A 20,792-nucleotide genomic window follows, 5' to 3' on the forward strand; every position below is an offset into this window, starting at 1 on the left:
AACCCGTGTCCCCTGCATCAGCAGGCGGACTCTCAACCACTGCGCCACTAGGGAAGCCCATAAGTAGGTTACTTTTAAAGACCATATGAGACAAACTCCATTCTTCTCTTGGTAACCAGTTCTAATGTTTAATACCCTTCTACATCTCTACATGTCTCCACATATAATTACACCTACACTTGCTGCAGTGGAATCCTCTATTCGCCTCCTCCTGTTCCTTATTCATCTGATTTGGCATTTAGCATAATAAGCTAGCACTGAGGCCCCCTCTCTGCACCTAAAATACATATATATATACACATAAATATTAGTTTCAGGAGATTATTTTTTTTAAAGACAAAACAATCTGCCGCTTTCTAGCCCTGAAAATTTCTTCCCCTTTTTTGGGAAGTGGTGTGGAGAAGGAAGAGGCTCACCCACTCATGTTCTAGACAAAGCTTTAAGGAACACTAACCATCTACTAGGTACCATCAAACCCATTTCCTTTCACAAAGTGGAAAGCTAATACCCAAAATGAGTCTATGTGACCTCATATTCCTCTCTTTGGGATACTTCCCTCTATTCCAAGCACTTCCAACACTTCAGAGAAAACTCTGGCTCTCTTACAAGTGTCTTTAATATTTTTCCACAGCCCCACACATTTTTCCCTTATACCTCTCCTCCCATTTTTTCTCCTCGATCTCAATGACTTTTTTAAATAAGAGTGTTCATGTAGCACATTTTCACTCAATGAAGGTTTTTTTTTACTACCAACCTAAAAGGGTTTTTATTCAACAAATCAAGCATAAAGAGCAATAACTATATCTAAAAAAAAAGAAAGTGAAAACCATGCCAAAAGACAATGATATACCTCAAAACTAACATAGGTAGATGTACTGATATGTCCTACACACTCCAGCTAAAGCTATGGAACCTTATGCTACCTCCACAACCTTAAGTTGTGGAGATAACAAAGATTCCACAAAGCACAAATAAGAAGAATAATTTAAAAAATAGTAACAATAATGACACTGGAAGTTAATTACAGAAAAGCAAAAAATGATACCTTTAAATCTAATTACAAAAGTCTAAAGGTACTTTGTGATGACCATAACCTACACCATTACATCTTCCTTCCGAAAAGAATCAGTAAAAACAATCATTAAGTAAAAGTAGACTCCAATTACCTATTATTTAGCATTCTAGACACTTACCTTTTAGCTGTTATCACTTTATCTTCTCTTTAAATTGATTTTCAGATTGTTCCTTAAATGTTTATCCATCTAAATTAAGTAAAATATGAGACAGGCACATAAAAAAGATGACATACACAACCCAAAACATATTGAATTTTTTAAAACATCAGATTCAGGTTCAATTTTCATAATTCATAATTTAAAACATGAGAAATAATTATGTAAAATTTTCCATCTTTTTTCTTTCCCAAAGAGACACTAATTGTAATCTCCAAATTTCTGAATCAGTCTAAACTGTGTTGCTATAGCCACAAGGTGTAAAAGGAACATCATAAAAAATCAGAAAGACTCAGAAAAAAATTACAGAAACTCAAAATACACTGACTTCAACATAAAAAACTGAGCCAGAAGAGAATGTCACCTATTTCTACGCTACTTTGCTTTGAATCTAGGACAGTAAAGGGCACTATTTACTCACAATCTGCGAGCTGACTACACTAAAGTGAATCTTGTTCTAAGCCACATAAGGAATTATAAACATGAAAAAAAGTTGCCCATATGACGCAACTAGACTAGTTTGTAATTTAATAAAATAGAGCAGACTTTTTTTTAAATATTAAAAATCCATCTAAATAGCCATCTGAAATACTAACACAAACTTTACACGACTACAAATTCTAAGTATCTTTCGATGGTATCTCTGGAACAGATTCTGTCAAACAAAATTAATCTAGAATGCTTCCTGGAGAGAATGGAGGTATTTTGAAAAACTGAATAAAGTAAAAATGGAAAAAATGCTACTTTAGAACTAGGAAATGAACAAAATTTAGGTGAACCTGGTAGGGATGAAGACATGTACTAGTGATATACGTACTTAAATAGAAGGGTTAGTTCCACAGAAAAGGGTCTTACTGGTAAGAAGAGAAAGTACTGTGGTCCTAATAACGTTTAGGAAAGTAAAATAAAAGTTAAACACGGTGTGAGGAGGTTAAATAAAAGTTAAAGCCTGACTTCCCATTTCACTAACTTCTTTAAGCCGCCATCCAGCTACAAATGATTACCCTCCTCACTCAACCTAATTTTACTGATTTACTCAGTTGTTTCAACTCTGTTCTTACAAAATGCCCCAGATTTTGTCAGCCCCTTCCTTCTGCCATATCCAGCCACCAAGTCAAGAAAGATGGATCTGGATTCAAGTCTCCGCAGATCTTGGGCACCTTACTTCACCTCCAAGCCTATTTCCTCATTGGTAAAGTGAGAACGAGATCACTTCCCTGATATGTACATAGACAGAACACCTGAACACAATAGCTATTAGTTCTGTTGTCCATATCTCCTACCACCCTCTCAATCAACTTCACCACTTTTTTCCCATTCCTAACCAACAGTGGTTATTATATACTTTCTCTACACATTTAAAATCCCCAATCCTTCCTTCCTTGATCTCTCAAGAAGCAACCTTCTTGCCTATGTTCTTCAAAAGACAGCTATCATCAAACGCAAGTATCTCCTTCAAATTAGTCATTACACAAATACTAGACTAAAGCCTGCAACTTAACAGATGCTTTATGTTCTATACAGATGTATTCTGTCTCTTCAGCAGGTGAAGATAATACTGAATTTGTTCCAGATAGTCACTAACTGCACACTTAGGGCAGAATATAGTGCTGCTGGTATTCTGGACATTAAAAAACTATGAAGAGCCAAAACCTAGACCAAGACTTTCAACTGAAGACTTTTCTGAACCGCAAAGTATTTCACTAAAGCAGGTAACCCGTAATGTAGATATCTTTAACTGATGACCTAAACATACACATAATGGAGCCCTCCCTCACTACAATACACTATATACACACAAGTACACACAGAAAGGTGTGCACAAACAACTCAGAAGTACCTTTTCCGACAGGGTAAGTTACTGATTAGCAAACATGCTTTATGTCCAGAAAAGAGTGACCAAATAACAAACAAACCTGAAATTACATGATAATTACCCGAAGGAACTGGGGGAGACCTGGGGAAAAAAAAATGGTGGGGAAGTTGAAAAGGGCTGTTGAAAGGGAGAGATTATTCATGTAAAAGTGAAGGTAAATGGACTAATGAACAATCAAAAGTAGAGGGAGACCGACTGCAGCTCAAAATATGAACTTTTAATAATTAAACCTGTACAAATATGGCACAGGCCCCTCGAAGGAAGTGTGTTTCCCATCACTGGAGATGAAAAGGCACAGACTGCACAATCCACTTGGGAGGAATATTGTACGACAACTTGAATGTGAGATGAGAATAAGACTAGAAGTCTCTTAGATTTTTCCAGCGCTATATGTCTGGGCCCCTAAAATATCTATCTCACTCCAACCCAGTACAGCACCTGCTCCCACTGACACTGCCAAGGAGACAGAGAGAAAGAAAAAGATGTGTTCCTGTCATCCTGACCGGAAACTCAGAATACACGTCCTGTGAAAACAAGGCCAGAGAGAGTAAATAGTTTACAAAAATCAATACTATGCCACAGATAAAGCTAAATATATTTTTATGAACCTAAATGTCAGTCAACATTGTTTCTATGGTAAAATGTGTTCTACATTCCAAATTAACTCAAAACAAATATTTGAAATATAGCCTGTTCATGAGGGAGCCTATGTATATTACCTTTCATACTGTATTATTATTTTGTTTTTTTCCCTAGAGTGTAAGTTCCTTACGGTCAGGTACTATTGTTTATATATTTGTCTGCTCCCATAGATCGTTAGCATGCTGCTCGATTAACAATGCTGCTTCACTAACAGAGATTAATATCACTAGAATGGCATAACATTTTGCAGTTAATTAGAGACAGCATGGCAATGAGTTAGGGCAGAGACTACTCAAATTCAAGTCCTACTCAGACTGGCTCCCTGTGTAACCTTAGGCAGGTCATTTAACCTGTCCAAGTCTCAGCTTTCCTATCTGAAAAATGATGAAAGTGAGGCTTATAGAAAATACTGCATGTAAAAGTACCAGGCACAAAACAGGTGCTCAATAAATGCATAGTATAATACCCAGCACATAGTAAGCACCATATGAGTGTTAAATAAATAAGGTCTGTCCTTTTTACAATTACTGTGTGCAAAAAATACTGTCAAATATTAGTATTAAAGGTTGATTTTATGTAAATAAATACTACAACTCCTTTTCCTGTCAAAATACTGAAACGACTAATGTGAGGCACAAATTATATACCTGAAACTATAATAATGAAATCAGGAATCTGGCTCTGGGACAGAAATCTGCTTCTTCCAGATTTCTCCAAAGGAGTTCAACAGTCAACAGGACCAGTGATTTTTCAAAACCACTGCCAAATAATGGTATTCTGAATCTACGTCAGTTAATCGAACACGTCACACAGCCCAACGTTTCTCCCTCTGAGAACCTATCCAGCTTCTCCCTCGCACTCTGAAGGTAAAGTCCACCTAAGCTTATCCCCACATAGAAGATGAAACTTTTCTTACCAGGCCCCGCTCCTCACCCCACCAGAGCACAATAAATCCTTACTGCACAGGCAAAGCGGCGAATAGGATGAGGCAGGCTAGAAACATCCTTGGGAGGAAGGTATTCGAGGGGCCACCCGGTATCCATATCGCACCTTAGGCGGTCCAGACAGAGGCCCCACAAAGAACCGCCCAATCCAACTTAAGTGACAGACGCGCTGCCACCTCATCATCTCCCAGTTCACGGTCTCACCTAACACTCAGCCACGCTTGCTCTGCGCAAAACAAGCAGCCTCGGCCCCTGATCCTTTCTCTCTCTAGGTAACATTTCAACTGCCTACCGGCTCCAACTTCTGCAAAAGCGACAGCGACCAAAACCAACCTGGGACAGATGCTTCTCCTGCAGAAGCCAAATCTGAAGTCAGAGCGCATGCGCATTTCCCAGGCATCGCTCACGTGACTGGAAACGGCTGGGTTTTAGTTCGCTCGGTATTTGATTAAAAGGTCTTAACGTGAGCCGAGAAAGGGAAATTCCTCCTTTGCGCATGTGCTCAGCCCGAGCCTGATGGGAGTTGTAGTTCCATGGGTGAAGGAAACCGAACTGCGATCTCTGCGATCCCCGCCCTCCTTTTCTCGGGAGGAACTTCCTAGGGGGAGGGGCAGGGTCCAGCGCCCAGAGGCCGGGCTCCCAGAACAACTCCCCGTGATGCTGCCGCTGTGGGTGGCGGTGGTCGCAGTCTCGGCGCTGGCAACACCAGCTCCTGGGGCAGGTGGGCAGAGGCGGGGAGCAGTTAAGGCTTGGCCAGATGCGCCTAACGTGGTGCTAGTCGTGAGCGACTCCTTCGTAAGTATGGAAAGGCAGGGGAGGGGGCGCCCCGCTATACACCCGCGACCGGCCCACAGCCCTTCCTGTGCTGCTGGCTTTGGGGAGCAGAATCTGAGACTTTCAAACGTGTTTTACCCTGATGCAAAGTAAGAAATGCATTTTACCTTGAGGCCCCCGTACACACATACGTGCACCACATAGATATGCGTGTAAAACAAACATACTTTAGTAAGATGCACTCCAATTAGCATCTTTGCAAATTTTTTTTAATTGCTGACCTCGACCCACTAAATTATCTTACCACTACTAATAAACTTTCAATCCATACCCCCGCTTGATTCAATTGTGGGGAAAAATAACATTCTATTTCAACATAAAAGCCTGTTAGCTTTCCAGCAGTCAACGTTATTTTTATTACTCAGGTGTCTGATAATCCTGTTAGTCTGATTTATATTCATTAGTTGACATAATTTGACACTCGCCCATATTGTAGATTAATTGTGTATGTGTGTGTATGTGTGTTGTTGTTGTTGCTGTTTAATCCCAAACTTAAACAGTTTTTGTAACTCTCCCAAGCCATCAACTAAAAAGAATACTACTGTCAACATTACCTGATACTTTTAGTATTATCCATGATATTAAACCTAATGCTTGGACAAATGTTTGGTTACTAATTATAATATTAGTTTTTTATGACTGGGTGTTACTGTGGTCACATAGATTATTGGTGTTAAGCATGTCTGGCACCAAAGAGTGCTTTTAATCATTATGTTGTATTGCCTTTCCTCATAGATTAACCCGTGATTATTAAAGTTACATAATCTGGATATACCCATAGGGTTTGCTGAGAATATTAAAGTAATCTTTATGATTATCTAAACTTAGGAAACAGGCAATATTGGAGAGTAACATGAAAGAGGTTTATTAGGGAGTACTCATGAGATCAAAGGGAAAGGAAGAAAGCAGGACTGTGCAGAGAGAAGTTGAGTTTTGTCACTGTCTCACTGGAGGCCTCAGCTGATCTTATGGGTAGTTCTCAAACTAGTATGATGCTTCAGAACTGTTTCCATTTGTGGTGAGGAGACCAGGCCTTTGTACCCTCATGTTGGATGGCCATTACTTGTGGAATGCTCCCAGAATGAGGCACCATTTTGGGCAAGACAACTCTCTTCAGCAGAGGCAATCTTTCACTCTAAAAGGGAACCTGGGTGGTGCATCAAAACATCCTAGAAGCTTCTGAAGATGACTGAAATATTTGGTTTATTTTTTAGTATAGTAAAAGCACATAGATTTTTATATATTTGTGTATACAAATATTGTATGCAGACTAATACCTTATGAATATAAAAGAAAGAATCCTGAAAAAATACAAACAAATCAAATTCAGCAATATATAGAAAGGGTTATACACCATGACTAAGTGTGATTTATCCCTGAAATGTAAGGTGGGTTTAATATCTGAAAATCAGTCAGTGTAGTAGACCACGTTAATTGAATGAAGAGCAAAAAACACGTGATCATATCAATAGATGCAGAAACAGCATTTGACAAAGTTCAATAACACTTCATGATAAAAGCACTCCACCAAGTAGAAATAGAAGAGAATTTTTTCATTCTGATTAAGAACATCTACAGGGCTTCCCTGGTGGCGCAGTGGTTAAGAATCCGCCTGCCAATGCAGGGGACATGGGTTCGAGCCCTGGTCCGGGAAGATCCCACATGCCACGGAGCAACTAAGCCCATGCGCCACAACTACTGAGACTGCGCTCTAGAGCCCGTGAGCCACAACTACTGAGCCTGCGTGCTGCAACTACTGAAGCCCACAAGCCTAGAGCCTGCGCTCCGCAACAAGAGAAGCCACCGCAGTGAGAAGCCGGCACACTGCAATGAAGAGTAGCCCCTGCTCACCGCAACTAGAGAAAGCCCATGCACAGCAACCAAGACCCAACACAGCCATAAATAAATTAATTAATTTTAAAAAATGTATTTAAAAACAAAGAACATCTGCAAAAAATCCACAGCTAATGTTATACTTAACTATAAAAGACAATGTTTTCTCCCAAAGATCAGGAACAAGACAAGCCTATCTGTTCTCACTATGTTTATTGCAATTATGCTGGAGGTTTTAGACAGGAAATTAGACAAGAAAATGAAATAAAAGTCATCTAGATTAGAAAGGAAAAATTAAAAGTATCTCTATTTGCACCTAACATAATCTTGTATAAAGAAAATCCTAGGGAATCTACTACAAAATCCTAGAACTAATAAGTTAGTCTAGCAAGGCTGTAGGATGTAAGATCAATATATAAAAATCAGTTGTATTTTTATACACTTGATTGATGAACAAACTGAAAGTAAAATTAAGAAAACAATTCAATTTAAAATAGCATCCAGGGACTTACCTGGTGGTCCAGTGCTAAGAGTCCATGCTCCCAATGCAGGGGGCCCGGGGTCAATCCCTGGTCAGGGAACTAGATCCCACACGCTGCAACTAAAGATCCTGCACGCAGCAACGAGGATCCCACATGCTGCAACTAAGACCTGGCACAGCCAAATAAATAAATAAATATTTTTTAAAAGTAAAAATAAAATAGCATCCAAAAAATGAAATACTTAGGATTAAATCTAACCAAAGAAGTTCAATTCTTATACTGAAATCAGATTTAATATTGTTAATATAGTAATAATCATCAAATTGATCTACAGATTCAATGCAATCTCTATAAAAATCCCTATGATGTTTTTGCAGAAACAGAGAAACCCATCTTAAAAGTCATGTGGATATTCAAGGGACCCAGAATACCTGAGAACAAAATTGGAGGACTTAAACTTTCTACTTTGAGAACTTACCATAAACTACAGTAATCAAGATAGTGTGTTACTGGCATAACAATAGATAGACATATAAATCAACAGAATAGAATTGAAAGTAGAGAAATAAACTCTCAGGTTTATAGTCAGTTGGTTTTTCAGTAAGGGTGCAAAGACCATTTAATGGGGAAAGAATAGTCTTTTCAACAGATAATGCTGGGAAAACTGACTATCCACATGCAAAATGCCTCACACCATTTTCAAAAAGTAACTCAAAATGAATTGATGAATGAAACAGAAAAGCTAAAATTATAAAACCCTTAGAAGAAAACATAGGGGCAAATCTTTGTGACTCTGGATTAGGCAATTAAAAACTGGGCAAAGGATCTGAAAAGGCAGTTCTCCAAAGAAGATATGCAAATGGTCAATAAGCACATGAAAAGATAGTCACATCATTAGTCATTATGGAAATACAAATCAAAACCACAATGAGATACCAATTCACACCCACTAAGATGACTATAATCAAAAAGAGACAATAGGGCTTACCTGGTGGCGCAGTGGTTAAGAGTCCACCTGCCAATGCAGGGGACACGGGTTACGAGCCCTGGTCTGGGAGGATCCCACATGCCTACAGCCCTGGTCTGGGAAGATCCCACACGCCACGGAGCAACTAAGCCTGTGTGCCAAAACTACTGAGCCTGCGCTCTAGAGCCCATGAGCCACAACTACTGAGCCCACGTGCCACAACTACCGAAGCCTGCGTGCCTACAGCCCATGCTCCACAACAAGAGAAGCCACCGCAATGAGAAGCCTGTGCACCACAACGAAGAGTAGCCCCCACTCACTGCAACTAGAGAAAGCCCGCGCGCAGCAATGAAAACTCAACGCAGCCAAAAATAAATAAATAAAAATAAAAGGAGAAATAAAAATATAAGGAGAAAAATAAAAGGAGAAAAATAAAAGGAGACAATAACTAGGGTCACGAGAATATGGGAGAATTGCAACACTCATACGCTACTGGTGGGAATGTAAATGGTGCAGCCACTTTGGAAAACAGTTTAGCAATTCCTAAAATGCTAAACATGAGTTACCATATGATCCAGCAATCCACTTCGAGGTGTATATCCAAGAGAAATAAAAACATATGTCCACACAAAAACTTGTACATGAATGTTAATACTGACAAAAACTGAAAACAACCCAAATATACATCAGCTGGTAAATGGATAAATAAAATTTAGTAATATTATTCAACAATAAAAAAACAAATGCAGTACTGATAACATGCTGCAGTGTGGATGAACCTAGAAATTGTTATGCTAAGAGAAAGAAGCTACTCACAAAGGGCCACATATTGTATGATTCCGTTTGTCCAGAGAAAGCAAATCTACAGAGACAGAAAGTAGAGACAGGTCAGCAATTACCTAGGGTTTGGGAAAATGGGAGGATTAGCAGGTGGTGGCTAAGGGATACAAGGAATACATGATGGAAATGTTCTAAAATTGATTATGGTGATGGTTGCACAACTCTCTGAATATACTAAAAAACATTGAATTGTACAAATTAAATGGGTTTTATGATGTGTGAATTACATCTTAAACCTTTTTTAAAAAAGAGAAAATAAGCACCTCTGCCTGGGTCCTAAAGGACACAAGCATCCTCTCTGCCTCCCTCCTTCCACCCCTGCACCTGCATTGTTTTTAGTTTGGGTGAGGTTTCAGGAGTGGGAGGTGGGCACAGGACTGAATACCAGAGTCTAGTGAGGATCTCATTCAGTCTGGTGAACAGATCTGAAAAGCATGCTCTTAACAGTCTTGCTTGATAATACATCTAGACAGTTAAAGTTACTGTTACATTCTTTCATTAGAATGATGTCTTGAAATCTAAACTTCACTGGTTTTCCCTGGCCCAGAATGATGAGGAACTGAGAACCAAGTCATGGTTCTAGAAGGAGCAATCCAGATCACAAAATCATATCTACACAAAAAGCTCATCCATCCCAAGGGGGAAAATGCCTGGACCCACGAGAGTCCAGAATAATAGCAGAATTCAGAAATTAAGGCAATTGGTATCATTTTTGTCACTTTTATGCAGAAAGCCAATTAGTGGGCCTCTTTTTCTTTTTTAAATGCCCCCTGTTAGAGTACTGTATTTGTTCTGAACTGTAGGAATGACCTTGAGAAAATTGAAATGGGCTATTGTTAAATGATGGAAGTTATTCTGAAAGCCATTCTGTAAGATTTCCTCTCCCAACTAAATGTGATAGAACTATAGTTTGACCTATGACTGACTATCCATTGTGAACCACAGTACCACACTATGGAAGACTTAACTTTCTCTGTGTTTTTATCAGCTAACCATGTTAAGATCCATTTCAGTTCAGAATTAATTATTATGTGGACCACCTCCCATTGATACCATGAGCAGTGGTACCAGTTTTAGTCTATTTTTTAAAGTATTTGCTAATGTGTAAAAACTACAGGAAGTTAAAAAACCAAAACTTCTAGAAATGTTTAATATTTTCTCTAATAATATAGTAATTTTGATCTTTGTTTAGAGTATTGGTATGCTTTTGACATTGAGAATATGTGTAGCATAATTTAAATATTTTCTAAGAACCTAATCAAATACAAATCTTTCCACTGATGTACTTAATCCAGGTTTATTAAGCTTTGCAAAAATACACTGTTGAATTTTGAACATATTAAATTTGCCTTTTGTAAATTGAACAGCTCTGGATTAAAGACTCGTTTCATTTAATTCACTAAATATTGTGGAGTGCCTTATATATCTCAGGCAGTAATCTTCACGTGGACCACCTTTCACACATTCCACGTTAGAAACTTCCCCAAGTGAGGCAGTTATCCCCTCTGCCATTTGCTATCCCTGCTGCTCTGCACTTTAAAGATCCCTGCTTTCTAGCCTGCTTTCAATGCAGATGAAGTCCTTGTACCAGTCATAGAAATGAGCCAAGAAATTGCTAACATGAGTTATAGATATGCTGCTGTAGCCATTTGCAGTGGTCGTTACACCCATTTGAGCCTAGCCTGCAGGACTTGGAGTCCAAGCCTCACTGTTTGAATCACTGCAGTGCTTCTGCCACATGACTATGTGCTGCATCCCTCCAGCTAGATGAACCTGAGTGGCTGGGTTGTCTAGAGTGGCCAGTGGCCACAAATGGTTATTATCCCCCATATCCAAAAGATTGTAGGAATAATACATCTAGGCATTTGGGATTTACGAGGATGTTTCTGAGAGTTTGAATTTATGAATTTAACAAAATTCTTATGCACTTTTGTCTTAGGCTCCCTAGCTCATCATTCAGGAAGCTAAGTTTGCTTAGCATTCAGCGATTACTCCTGCTAGAAGTGGTATTTATTTCAACATACAAGCATGCTCTAATATTCCCCATCTTTAAAAAAACCTGACCTTAATCCCACATTTATCCTCCAGCTAACTCTAACACCCGTCCCATTTTTCTGTTTCGCTTTGCAAAAACAACTACTTAGAAGAGGTTTTTTCACCATGTCACCTCCCATTCTCTTTTCCCTGTCTGCTTTAGGTGTCCATCCCTACAACTCCATTGGAAGTGCTCTTGTCAGCATCACCAACTATCTCCATTGTACTAATTCCAGTGTGCATTTTCTGGCCTTCTTTTACACACCCTCTCAACACAGCTATTACCCTTTCTTGACACACTGTCTTCTCTCAGCTTTCATGAGACTCAGTCTACTGATATCTTCCTCCCTCACTGGCCATTCTTTCTCAGTTTCCCATGCTGCCTTCTCCTCTTATTCGGGACTCCTCAGGGTTCCTTTCTTTCCTCTCTTTTCACTCTCTCCCTTAAAGGAGTCTTAAAGGAGTCAGTCTCACACTTTTCAATACCATGAATATGTTAAAGACTTATTTCACCAGGATAAAATTCTCTGAGCTCCAGATTCCTGTCTGTACCCTACAGCCTAATTTATATATCCATTTGGAAATCTCAGACATCTCAAAGATTTATGTATATCCCGTATTTTGGATTGGTTCACTTTTAAACTGTTTATTTACAATTACATTGAAAACATACAATAGATATAACTCCAGGACTGGAACATCCTTTTTTCTCTTTTTGCTCTTTACCAAGAAGAGTTCTTCAATTCCCAATTCGATTCCAAAATACGTATCTCCAACCCAAACATCTCTTCCAATCTTCAGGCTCATTTCTCTAGCTGCTTAGTTGTTATCTCCACTTAAGTCATGAAGGTATCTCTAACTTTACATGTCCCTTAAGTTATTTGAATGGCTGATTCTTCTCATTCTTTAGGTCTCACTTCCCAGAGAAGCCTTCCCTGTATCAAAGTAGGTCTCCCTTGTTATTTTGTATCTTAGATTTTTCTCAAAGCACATATCACAGTAACTTGTAATTATTCTTAGTTTATTCACGAGTATGTTTTTTGCCTCCCCTACTAGACTGTAAGCTTCATGAGGCCAGGGACTCTGTTTTTATTCACCATTGTATCTCTAGATCTTTCACAGTGCCTGGCACATACTAAATACTCAATAAACATTGGTTCACTCAGTCCATCATCCCCCAAAAAGAAACCTTACAGGAAGTTCCTTTAATTTATTTACTATATTCAAATGGATCCAAATGTCACACCACAGGGCTTCCCTGGTGGCGCAGTGGTTGAGAGTCCGCCTGCCAATGCAGGGGACACAGGTTCGTGCCCCGGTTCGGGAAGATCCCACATGCCGCGGAGCAGCTGGGCCCGTGAGCCATGGCCGCTGGGCCTGCGCGTCCGGAGCCTGTGCTCCGCAACAGGAGAGGCCACAACAGTGAGAGGCCCGTGTACCGCAAAAAAAACACACACACACACACACACACACAAATGTCACACTACATTGAATTCTCAATATTATGAATCAGAGAATGATAACAGTTTCTCTACCCGTTTTTATCTTTTGAGGATTCTTAGGATCATATTGAAGTCTTTTGCTATTTGTGAATTTTATGGTTAAAATGAAAGGAAATTATTTTCTTTTGTGATGTAATCAATGGTAATTAAATTTCTTTACTCCAGGATGGAAGGCTAACATTTTATCCAGGGAGTCAAGTAGTGAAACTTCCTTTTATCAGCTTCATGAAAGCACATGGCACGTCCTTTCTGAATGCCTACACAAACTCTCCGATCTGCTGCCCATCGCGCGCAGGTATGAGCACGCTTTAACATTACTGGAAGTGGTCCCATGCTGAAAATGTTTTCACAATTTAAAAAATTATACCCCCAAATAGGATAGTAAGTCTCATTTGGCATCTAATTAAAAAATTTTAATATATGTGATGTGTGTTATAAGGTATGTATTGGGTATTGGGGTTTTTTAAGAATAGGAATTTTATCACCTAAATTGGTATTTAGTTCAAGTATTATTGTTTCATTTCCCTTAGGATTGGTGACAAAAAATCTTTTGACTATCCAGGCAAATTAGGAAATGCTCATATTTCCTTGAAGAGTTCTATTTCCAAGGAAATTTTTTAGTAAGAGATAGGGAGCTGGGAGGAGACTTCAAAGTATACCACAAAGTCGTTAGAACTTTTCAGATATATCTGGATTTTTCTGTATTATTTCAGATTACATATTTTTTCTCTTCAGTTTCAATTCACTTCTATCCCAAATTTAATTGTTCACTTTTATTATAGTAATTTAACAAATAGGCATAGTTTTAATGGCAAAATAACAGTGATATTAAGCCATGACTAACTGAAAAATCGGGTAAAATTGACATTTTTATAAATTCTATTGTCTGATAGAGTTGTTTTCTTTCTCCTCTAATTTATGATTGTTTGCTTTGGAACTCATAAATAGCACCCAACAATCTTCTTTTGTCCATAAATTCCTGACATCATATTCTCTGTGATTTGAGTCACAAATTCTTTCACCTACATTTTCAGCACCATCAACTATATAATCACCAATGATTAAAGGAAACCTAAACTCTATTTTAAATATTTCAATAGTGAAGGACCAGGTACATTAAAAACACGTTTGTTAATTTTTTTATTCTTTATTGAGCAAGTGGAATGAGCAATGGACCAGGGTGAGGTGATGTCTGGATTCCAGTCCTCAATGGACCACGTCAAGCAAGTCCCTTAGTTTCTTTATCTACAGAACGCTGTATGTGCTGTGTCCCTCACAGTGTTGTTCCCAGCATCAAATGAGATAATGGATTTTTAAAAGTGCTCAATGAACTCTAAAGGTTTCAAAAATGTTAGGTGATGCTTTTTCTGGAAGAAGTATATTTTGGAGAGTTTGAATAAAGAGAAGGAATAATAGTAATAAAAACTAACATTTATTGCATTCTTACTATGTGCCTGGCAATATAACTGCCTTATATGTCTTAATTTATATAATTCCCCACATTTTCACAAAGTAGATATTTTTATTATCCCCATTTTGCAGATGAAAACTAAAGTACTGAAAGGTTAAATAACTTATCAAAGGTCACTCAGTAACTAGCATCATTGGGATTCAAAGCCGGGAAATGCCCCATTCCACTCCTCAAAAAGAAAGCATTTTGTTAGATGAGAAAAGGATTCAACCCTGCCATGTGTGTACACAGAAAAGGGAAAAGGAAAGGGATTTCTTTCCAGTTTTACCGAGATGTAATTGACATATAACACTGTATTAGTTTAAGGTATACACCATATTCTAGAGAAAATAAGAACATTTCCATGACTTGAACCAGTCAGATTAGGCTTATGTGCATCCACATAACACTTCTGGCAATCTGTCCCCAATATACAGCCATAATGCTACCTCCCAAAAAACCAACAATGAGGTCACTACCAAAGCTAAGCTCCAAACACTGGGGCCTTATTAACACTTGTGTCCCCAACAGCAACATAACTGCTGAACACATGATAAATGCCATAGTCAACCCGCAATCAGTAAGGACCTGCTATCTGCCTGATCACCAGGTTTTCAGAATCTGAAACAGACATTTTAGGAAATAATTATAACAATTAATGAAAGCAGGTATGAAGTTAAGTTTTTATTCTTTATTGAGCAAGTGGAATGAGATAACATAAAGAAAAAATCCACACTCTATCTGCACAAAGCAGAGGAGGCTAAAGTACTGAAGGGATGCTTATACTGAATTATAAAGGCACACAGGTAGACAAGGTGATAAATCAGATAAGACACAGCAAATACACTAAGATGCAACATCTCTTCACTAAAAATTTCATTTGGTCTCAATCAGCAATCTAGGTTAGTACACATAAGTAATCACACATTTGCTACTGACTAGTTCCTCATCTTTGCTTTCTATTTTTTCATTTACTTGTATATTCTTCAGTTTCTGTCATCAGTGTCTTAAAGTTTTTTGTGTACAGATCTTTCATCTCCTTGGTTAAATTTATTCATTAGTATTTTATTCTTTTTTATACAATCGTAAATGGATTTTTTGGGTAATTTTTTCTGGTAGTTCATCATTAGTATATAGAAATGCAACTGATTTTTGCATATTGATTTTATATCCTGCAACTTTACTAAACATATTGATTAGTTCTAACAGTTTTTTGGTAAAGTCTTTTTGGTTTTCTATATATAATATCATGTTTCTGCAAATAGGGACAATTTTACTTATTCTTTTCTGATTTGGATGCCTTTTATTTCTTTTTCTTGCTTAACTGCTCAGGCTAGGATTTCTAGAACTGTGTTGAATAAGAGTGCTGAGAGTGGGCACCCTTGTCTCGTTCCTGATCTTAGAGGAAAAACTTTTAGCTTTTTACCATTGAATATGATGTTAGCTGTGGGCTTCTATATATTCCTTCTATACCCAGTTTTTCAAGAGGTTTTTTTTAATTGGAGTATAGTTGCTTCACAATGTTGTGTTAGTTTCTGCTGTACAAGGAAGTGAATCAGCTATATGTATACATATATCCCCTCCCTCTTGGACCTTCCTCCCACTCCTCCCCCATTCCACCTATCTACATCATCACAGAGCACTGAGCTGAGCTCCCTGTGCTATACAGCAGGTTCCCACTAGCTATCTTTTTTACACATGGTAGTGTATATATGTCAATCCTAATCTCTCAATTAATCCCACATGAATGAATGCTAAAATTTGTCAAAGGCTTTTTCTGCATCTATTGAGATGATCATATTTTTTTTTTATCCCTCATTTTGCTAATGTGGTATATCACATTGATAGATTTGCAGATGTTGAACCATCTTTGCCTTCCTGGAGTAAATCCCAATTGATCATGATGTACGATTCTTTCAAAGTATTGTTAAATTAGGTTTGCTAATATTTTGTTGAGAATTTTTGCATCTATGTTCATCACAGATCTTGGCCTATAATTTCCTTTTCTTATAGTGTCCTTGTCTTGTTTTGCTATCATGGTATTGCTGGCCTCATGAGTTTGGAAATGTTTCCTCATCTTCTCTTTTCTGGAAGAGTTTGAGAAGGATTGTTTTCTTTTTTAAATGTACCTCTTTGGCTTATTCTTTAAAATTTGTTTAATTAATTTATTTTTGGCTGTGTTGGGTCTTCGTTGCTGCACGTGGGCTTTCTCTAGTTGTGTCCAGTGGGGGTTACTCTTCGTTGAGGTGTGCAGGCTTCTCATTGTGGTGGCTTCTCTTGTTGAGGAGCACGGGCTCTAGGCACACAGGCTTCAGTAGTTGTGGCTCGTGGGCTCTAGAGCACAGGCTCAGTAGTTGTGGAGCACAGGCTTAGTTGCTCTGCGGCATGTGGGATCTTCCTGGATCAGGGATCAAATCCGCGTCCCCTGCATTGGCAGGCGGATTCTTAACCACTGCACCACCAGGGAAGCCCCAGAAGGATTAGTTTTAATTCTGCTTTAAATGTTTGATAGGATGCACCAGTGAAGCCATCTGGTCCTGGACATTTCTTCATTGGGAGGTTTTTGATTACCGATTCAATCTCCTTACTCATAATTGGTCTGTTCAGCTTTTCTATTTCTTCATGATTCAATCTTGGTAGGTTTTACATTTCTAGGAACGTATCCAATTCTTCCAATTTGTTAGTATAATTGTTCATGGTAGTTAGTCTCTTATGATCCTTTGTCTTTCTGTGGTTATCAGTTGTAATGTCTCCTCTTTAATTCCTAATTTTATTTGAGTCCCCTTGTTTTTTCCTTGGAAAGTCTAACTAAGGATTTGTCCATTTTATTTAAGAAAAAAAACAACTCTTAGTTTTTTTGTTTGTTTGTTTGGCTGCATCTTAGTTGTGGCACGTGGTGTCTTCACTGGAGGCGTGTGGGATTTTCGTTGTGGCACGAGCTCTTTGTCTTGGCACGCGGGCTTCTCTCTAGTTGTGGTGTGCAGGATTTTCTCTCTCTGGTTGTGGCGTGCAGGGTCCAGGGTGCATGGGCTCTACAGTTTGCGGCATGCAGGCTCTCTCATTGAGGTGCACGAGCTCAGTAGTTGTGGCTCACGGGCTTAGTTGCCCCGCAGCATGTGGGATCTTAGTTCCCTGACCAGGGATCAAAACCGCATCCCCTGCATTGTAAGGCGGATTCTTTACCACAAGGGAAGCCCCAACAACTCTTAGTTTTATTGATCTTTTCTATTGTCTTTTTAGTCTCTATTTATTTCCACTCTGATCTTTGTTATTTCCTTTCTTCTACTAACTTTGGGCTTAGTTTGTTCTTCTTTTCCTAGATCCTTGAGATATAAAGTTAGGTTGTTTATTTGAGCTATTTCTTTTTTATAATGTAGGCACTTAAAGTTGTGAACTTCCCTCTTAGAACTGCTTTTTCTGCATGCCATTTGTTTTGCTATGTTGTATTTCTATTTTCATTTGTCTCAAGATATTTTTTTGACCTCTCTTTTGATTTCTTCTTTGGCCCATTGGTTGTTCAGGAACATGTTGTTTAAACTCCATATATTTGTCAATTTTCCAGTTTTCTTCTTATAACTGATTCTAGTTTCATATCATTGTGGTCAGAAAAGATGCTTGATATGATTTCAGTCTTTTTAAATTTATGAAGACTTGTTTTGTGTCCTAACATATGATCTTCCTGGAGAATGTTCCATGTGCACTTGAGAAGAATGTACTTTCTTTTGCTTTTGGATGGAATGTACTGAAAATCTTAATTCCATCTGTTCTAACATGTAGGTTAAATCCAGTGTTTCCTTATTGGTTTTCTGTCTGGAAGATCTATCTGCTGTTGAAGTCCCCTAGTATTATTGTATTGCTATCTATTTCTCCCTTTAGGTATGTTAATATTTGGAAAAAAAAGATTTATTGACTAAACAATGATAGCTGTAGAAAATGAGAGAGAAAACATAGAACATGTAAGTTTTTTGTGGCAAGCCAGTATATAGACAAGAAATAGGGAAAAGCCTTGAGGATTTTTGGGAAATGAGATCTGTACTTCATTTGACCAACTTGGAAAATTAACCAACAAATACTTAGTGATTATTTTTATGACTCAAGTCAGACAAGCTTTATATTTAATTCCATTTATTTACCTTAAACAACTTAACCTGTAAGCCAGGGGTCCCCAACCCCCGGGCCACAGACCGGTACTGGTCTGTGACCTGTTAGGAATTGGGCTGCACAGCAGGTGAGTGGTGGATGAGCAAGCGAAGCTTCATCTGTATTTACAGCCACCCCACATCGCTTGCATTACCACCTGCGCTCCACCTCCTGTCAGATCAGCAGCTGCATTAGATTCTCATAGGAGTGTGAACCCTACTGTGAACTGCGCATGTGAGGGGTCTAAGTTGTGCAATCCTTACGAGAATCTAATGCCTGATGATCTGAGGTGGAGCTGAGGCGGTGATGCTAGTACTGGGGAGTGGCTGCAAATGCAGATTATCATTAGCAGAGAGGTTTGACTAAACAGAGACCATAATAAATCAATTGCTTGAAGACATATCAAAACCCTATCAGTGAGTGGCAAGTGAAAACAAGCTCAGGGTTCCCACTGATTCTGCATTATGGTGAGTTGTATAATTATTTCAGTATATATTACAATGTAATAATAATAGAAATAAAGTGCACAATGAATGTAATGCACTTGAATCATCCCAAAACCATCCCCCCCTCCCCAGTCTGCAGAAAAATTGTCTTCCACGAAACTGGTCCTTGGTGCCAAAAAGGTTGGGGACCGCTGCTGCAAGCCTTAGAGACTCACCTGTAAAATGGAAATAGTAATTCATTTCAGTTTTCCCCTTGATAAAACAAGGTAACAATCAAAAATGTTAGGTAAAACACTTAACGCAGATATATCTTGTTGCAGAGCACAAGCTCTAAACTAGTAGTCAGTCTCTTTTCTCTCGGTATAATTGTCTTAATCATTAAAACGAATTGTTAAGCTTTATTTACACTGATCCCATTTTTTTCCCCCAGCAATGTGGAGTGGCCTCTTCACTCACTTAACAGAATCTTGGAATAACTTTAAGGGCTTAGATCCAAATTATACAACATGGATGGATGTCATGGAGAAGCATGGCTACCGAACACAAAAATTTGGAAAACTGGACTATATTTCAGGGCATCACTCCATCAGGTAAAAAATAAAATAAAAATGATTCTAACAGGCAGCCCACTGCTATAATACATACATGTACCCTTTTTGACTTCTTTTATTTCTCCACAAAGGTGAATGTAAATCTCTTAATCCCTAGATTGTGTTAATTTGGCTAAATCTTTAGCTTTGTTTAATCTTCTTAAAATATTGAAATTATATGCTAGTAATTTTGTTTTTCTTAAACATTAAAGGTCTATAAAATTGTTTAGTCCATGATTTATTTTGATTTAGTTATACAACGGCTACTTTATTACTCACTTTACAATTTGTTCTAAAGACCATAATCTTCTTGCTACTTGCTTTTTTCAGTTCTCCCCAACTTTATTCTATTGTAACTTTTTTTTTCTTTCATTTTACTCAGTCCTCGAAAATTAGGCAACTAAGCATAGGGAATAAGAGTAGAGATCTAGAATCAGATTGTCTACTTTTGAATCCTAGTTTCTCTGTTTACTACTAACTTGTAGTATAATCTTGGGAATATTATCTAAGCTAACTGAAGTTTAATTTCTTTGTTGTGAGCATTAAATGAAATAATATGTGCTCATTTCACAAAGTTTCACCAGTTTCTCTTTAAAATCCTTCTACTTTTTTGGAAAGTAAGGTTAATCCAAAGTAAGATACAACTATTCATATTATCCTATTTGAAATTGTTTTCTTTCTTTGTTTTCTCAGTCAGTCCAATAATAAAAAGAATCTAAGGTTGAATGCCTTGTATTGCATATCACTATCACTCTCTGTGTGAGATGGTTAAAATATGATCTGAGTTTTATTCCTCAGTGGGATAATAATTCTTGGAGGGCACAGACCCTGTTTCTCTTTCTCACTACTTTATTCCCACTTCCAACGTAGTGCCTGTACGTTGTAGGTACACAATTAAATATTTGTTTAATGAATGAATGAACGGAATAAAAAGTTACAACTTATTATTTGATAAACATTGATATTCTATCTCACCTGGG

General features: G+C 38.1%; 2 protein-coding genes across 7 annotated transcripts in view; one reads left to right on the forward strand and one right to left on the reverse strand.

Moving 5' to 3' along the window:
* SKIC3 (SKI3 subunit of superkiller complex) overlaps positions 1-20,792 on the reverse strand; it is a 181,963-nt gene that overhangs the window by 80,652 nt on the left and 80,519 nt on the right. For 2 of the 5 annotated variants that reach the window (XM_030847977.2, XM_070045163.1), the window contains exons 3-5: positions 9,627-9,672; positions 7,874-8,012; positions 1,194-1,262 (exon numbers count right to left, since the gene is read on the reverse strand). The gene's annotated coding sequence lies outside the window, so the exon portion shown is untranslated. Of the gene's footprint in view, positions 1-1,193; positions 1,263-4,666; positions 5,107-7,873; positions 8,013-9,626; positions 9,673-20,792 lie in introns of those variants that run through there. The other 3 variants (XM_030847966.2, XM_030847950.2, XM_030847956.2) reach the window with 3 other exon arrangements.
* The window catches only part of ARSK (arylsulfatase family member K), a 42,950-nt gene continuing 27,393 nt past the window's right edge, over positions 5,236-20,792 (forward strand). For both annotated transcript variants that reach the window (XM_060296026.1, XM_030848017.3), the window contains exons 1-3: positions 5,236-5,489; positions 13,352-13,481; positions 19,653-19,812. In XM_060296026.1, coding sequence (XP_060152009.1) covers positions 5,352-5,489; positions 13,352-13,481; positions 19,653-19,812 — 428 coding nt within the window. In that variant the 5' untranslated portion in view covers positions 5,236-5,351. The remainder of the gene's footprint in view (positions 5,490-13,351; positions 13,482-19,652; positions 19,813-20,792) is intronic.

This window comes from Globicephala melas, chromosome 3 (assembly GCF_963455315.2).
Source record: "Globicephala melas chromosome 3, mGloMel1.2, whole genome shotgun sequence".
Classification (NCBI taxonomy): domain Eukaryota; kingdom Metazoa; phylum Chordata; class Mammalia; order Artiodactyla; family Delphinidae; genus Globicephala; species Globicephala melas.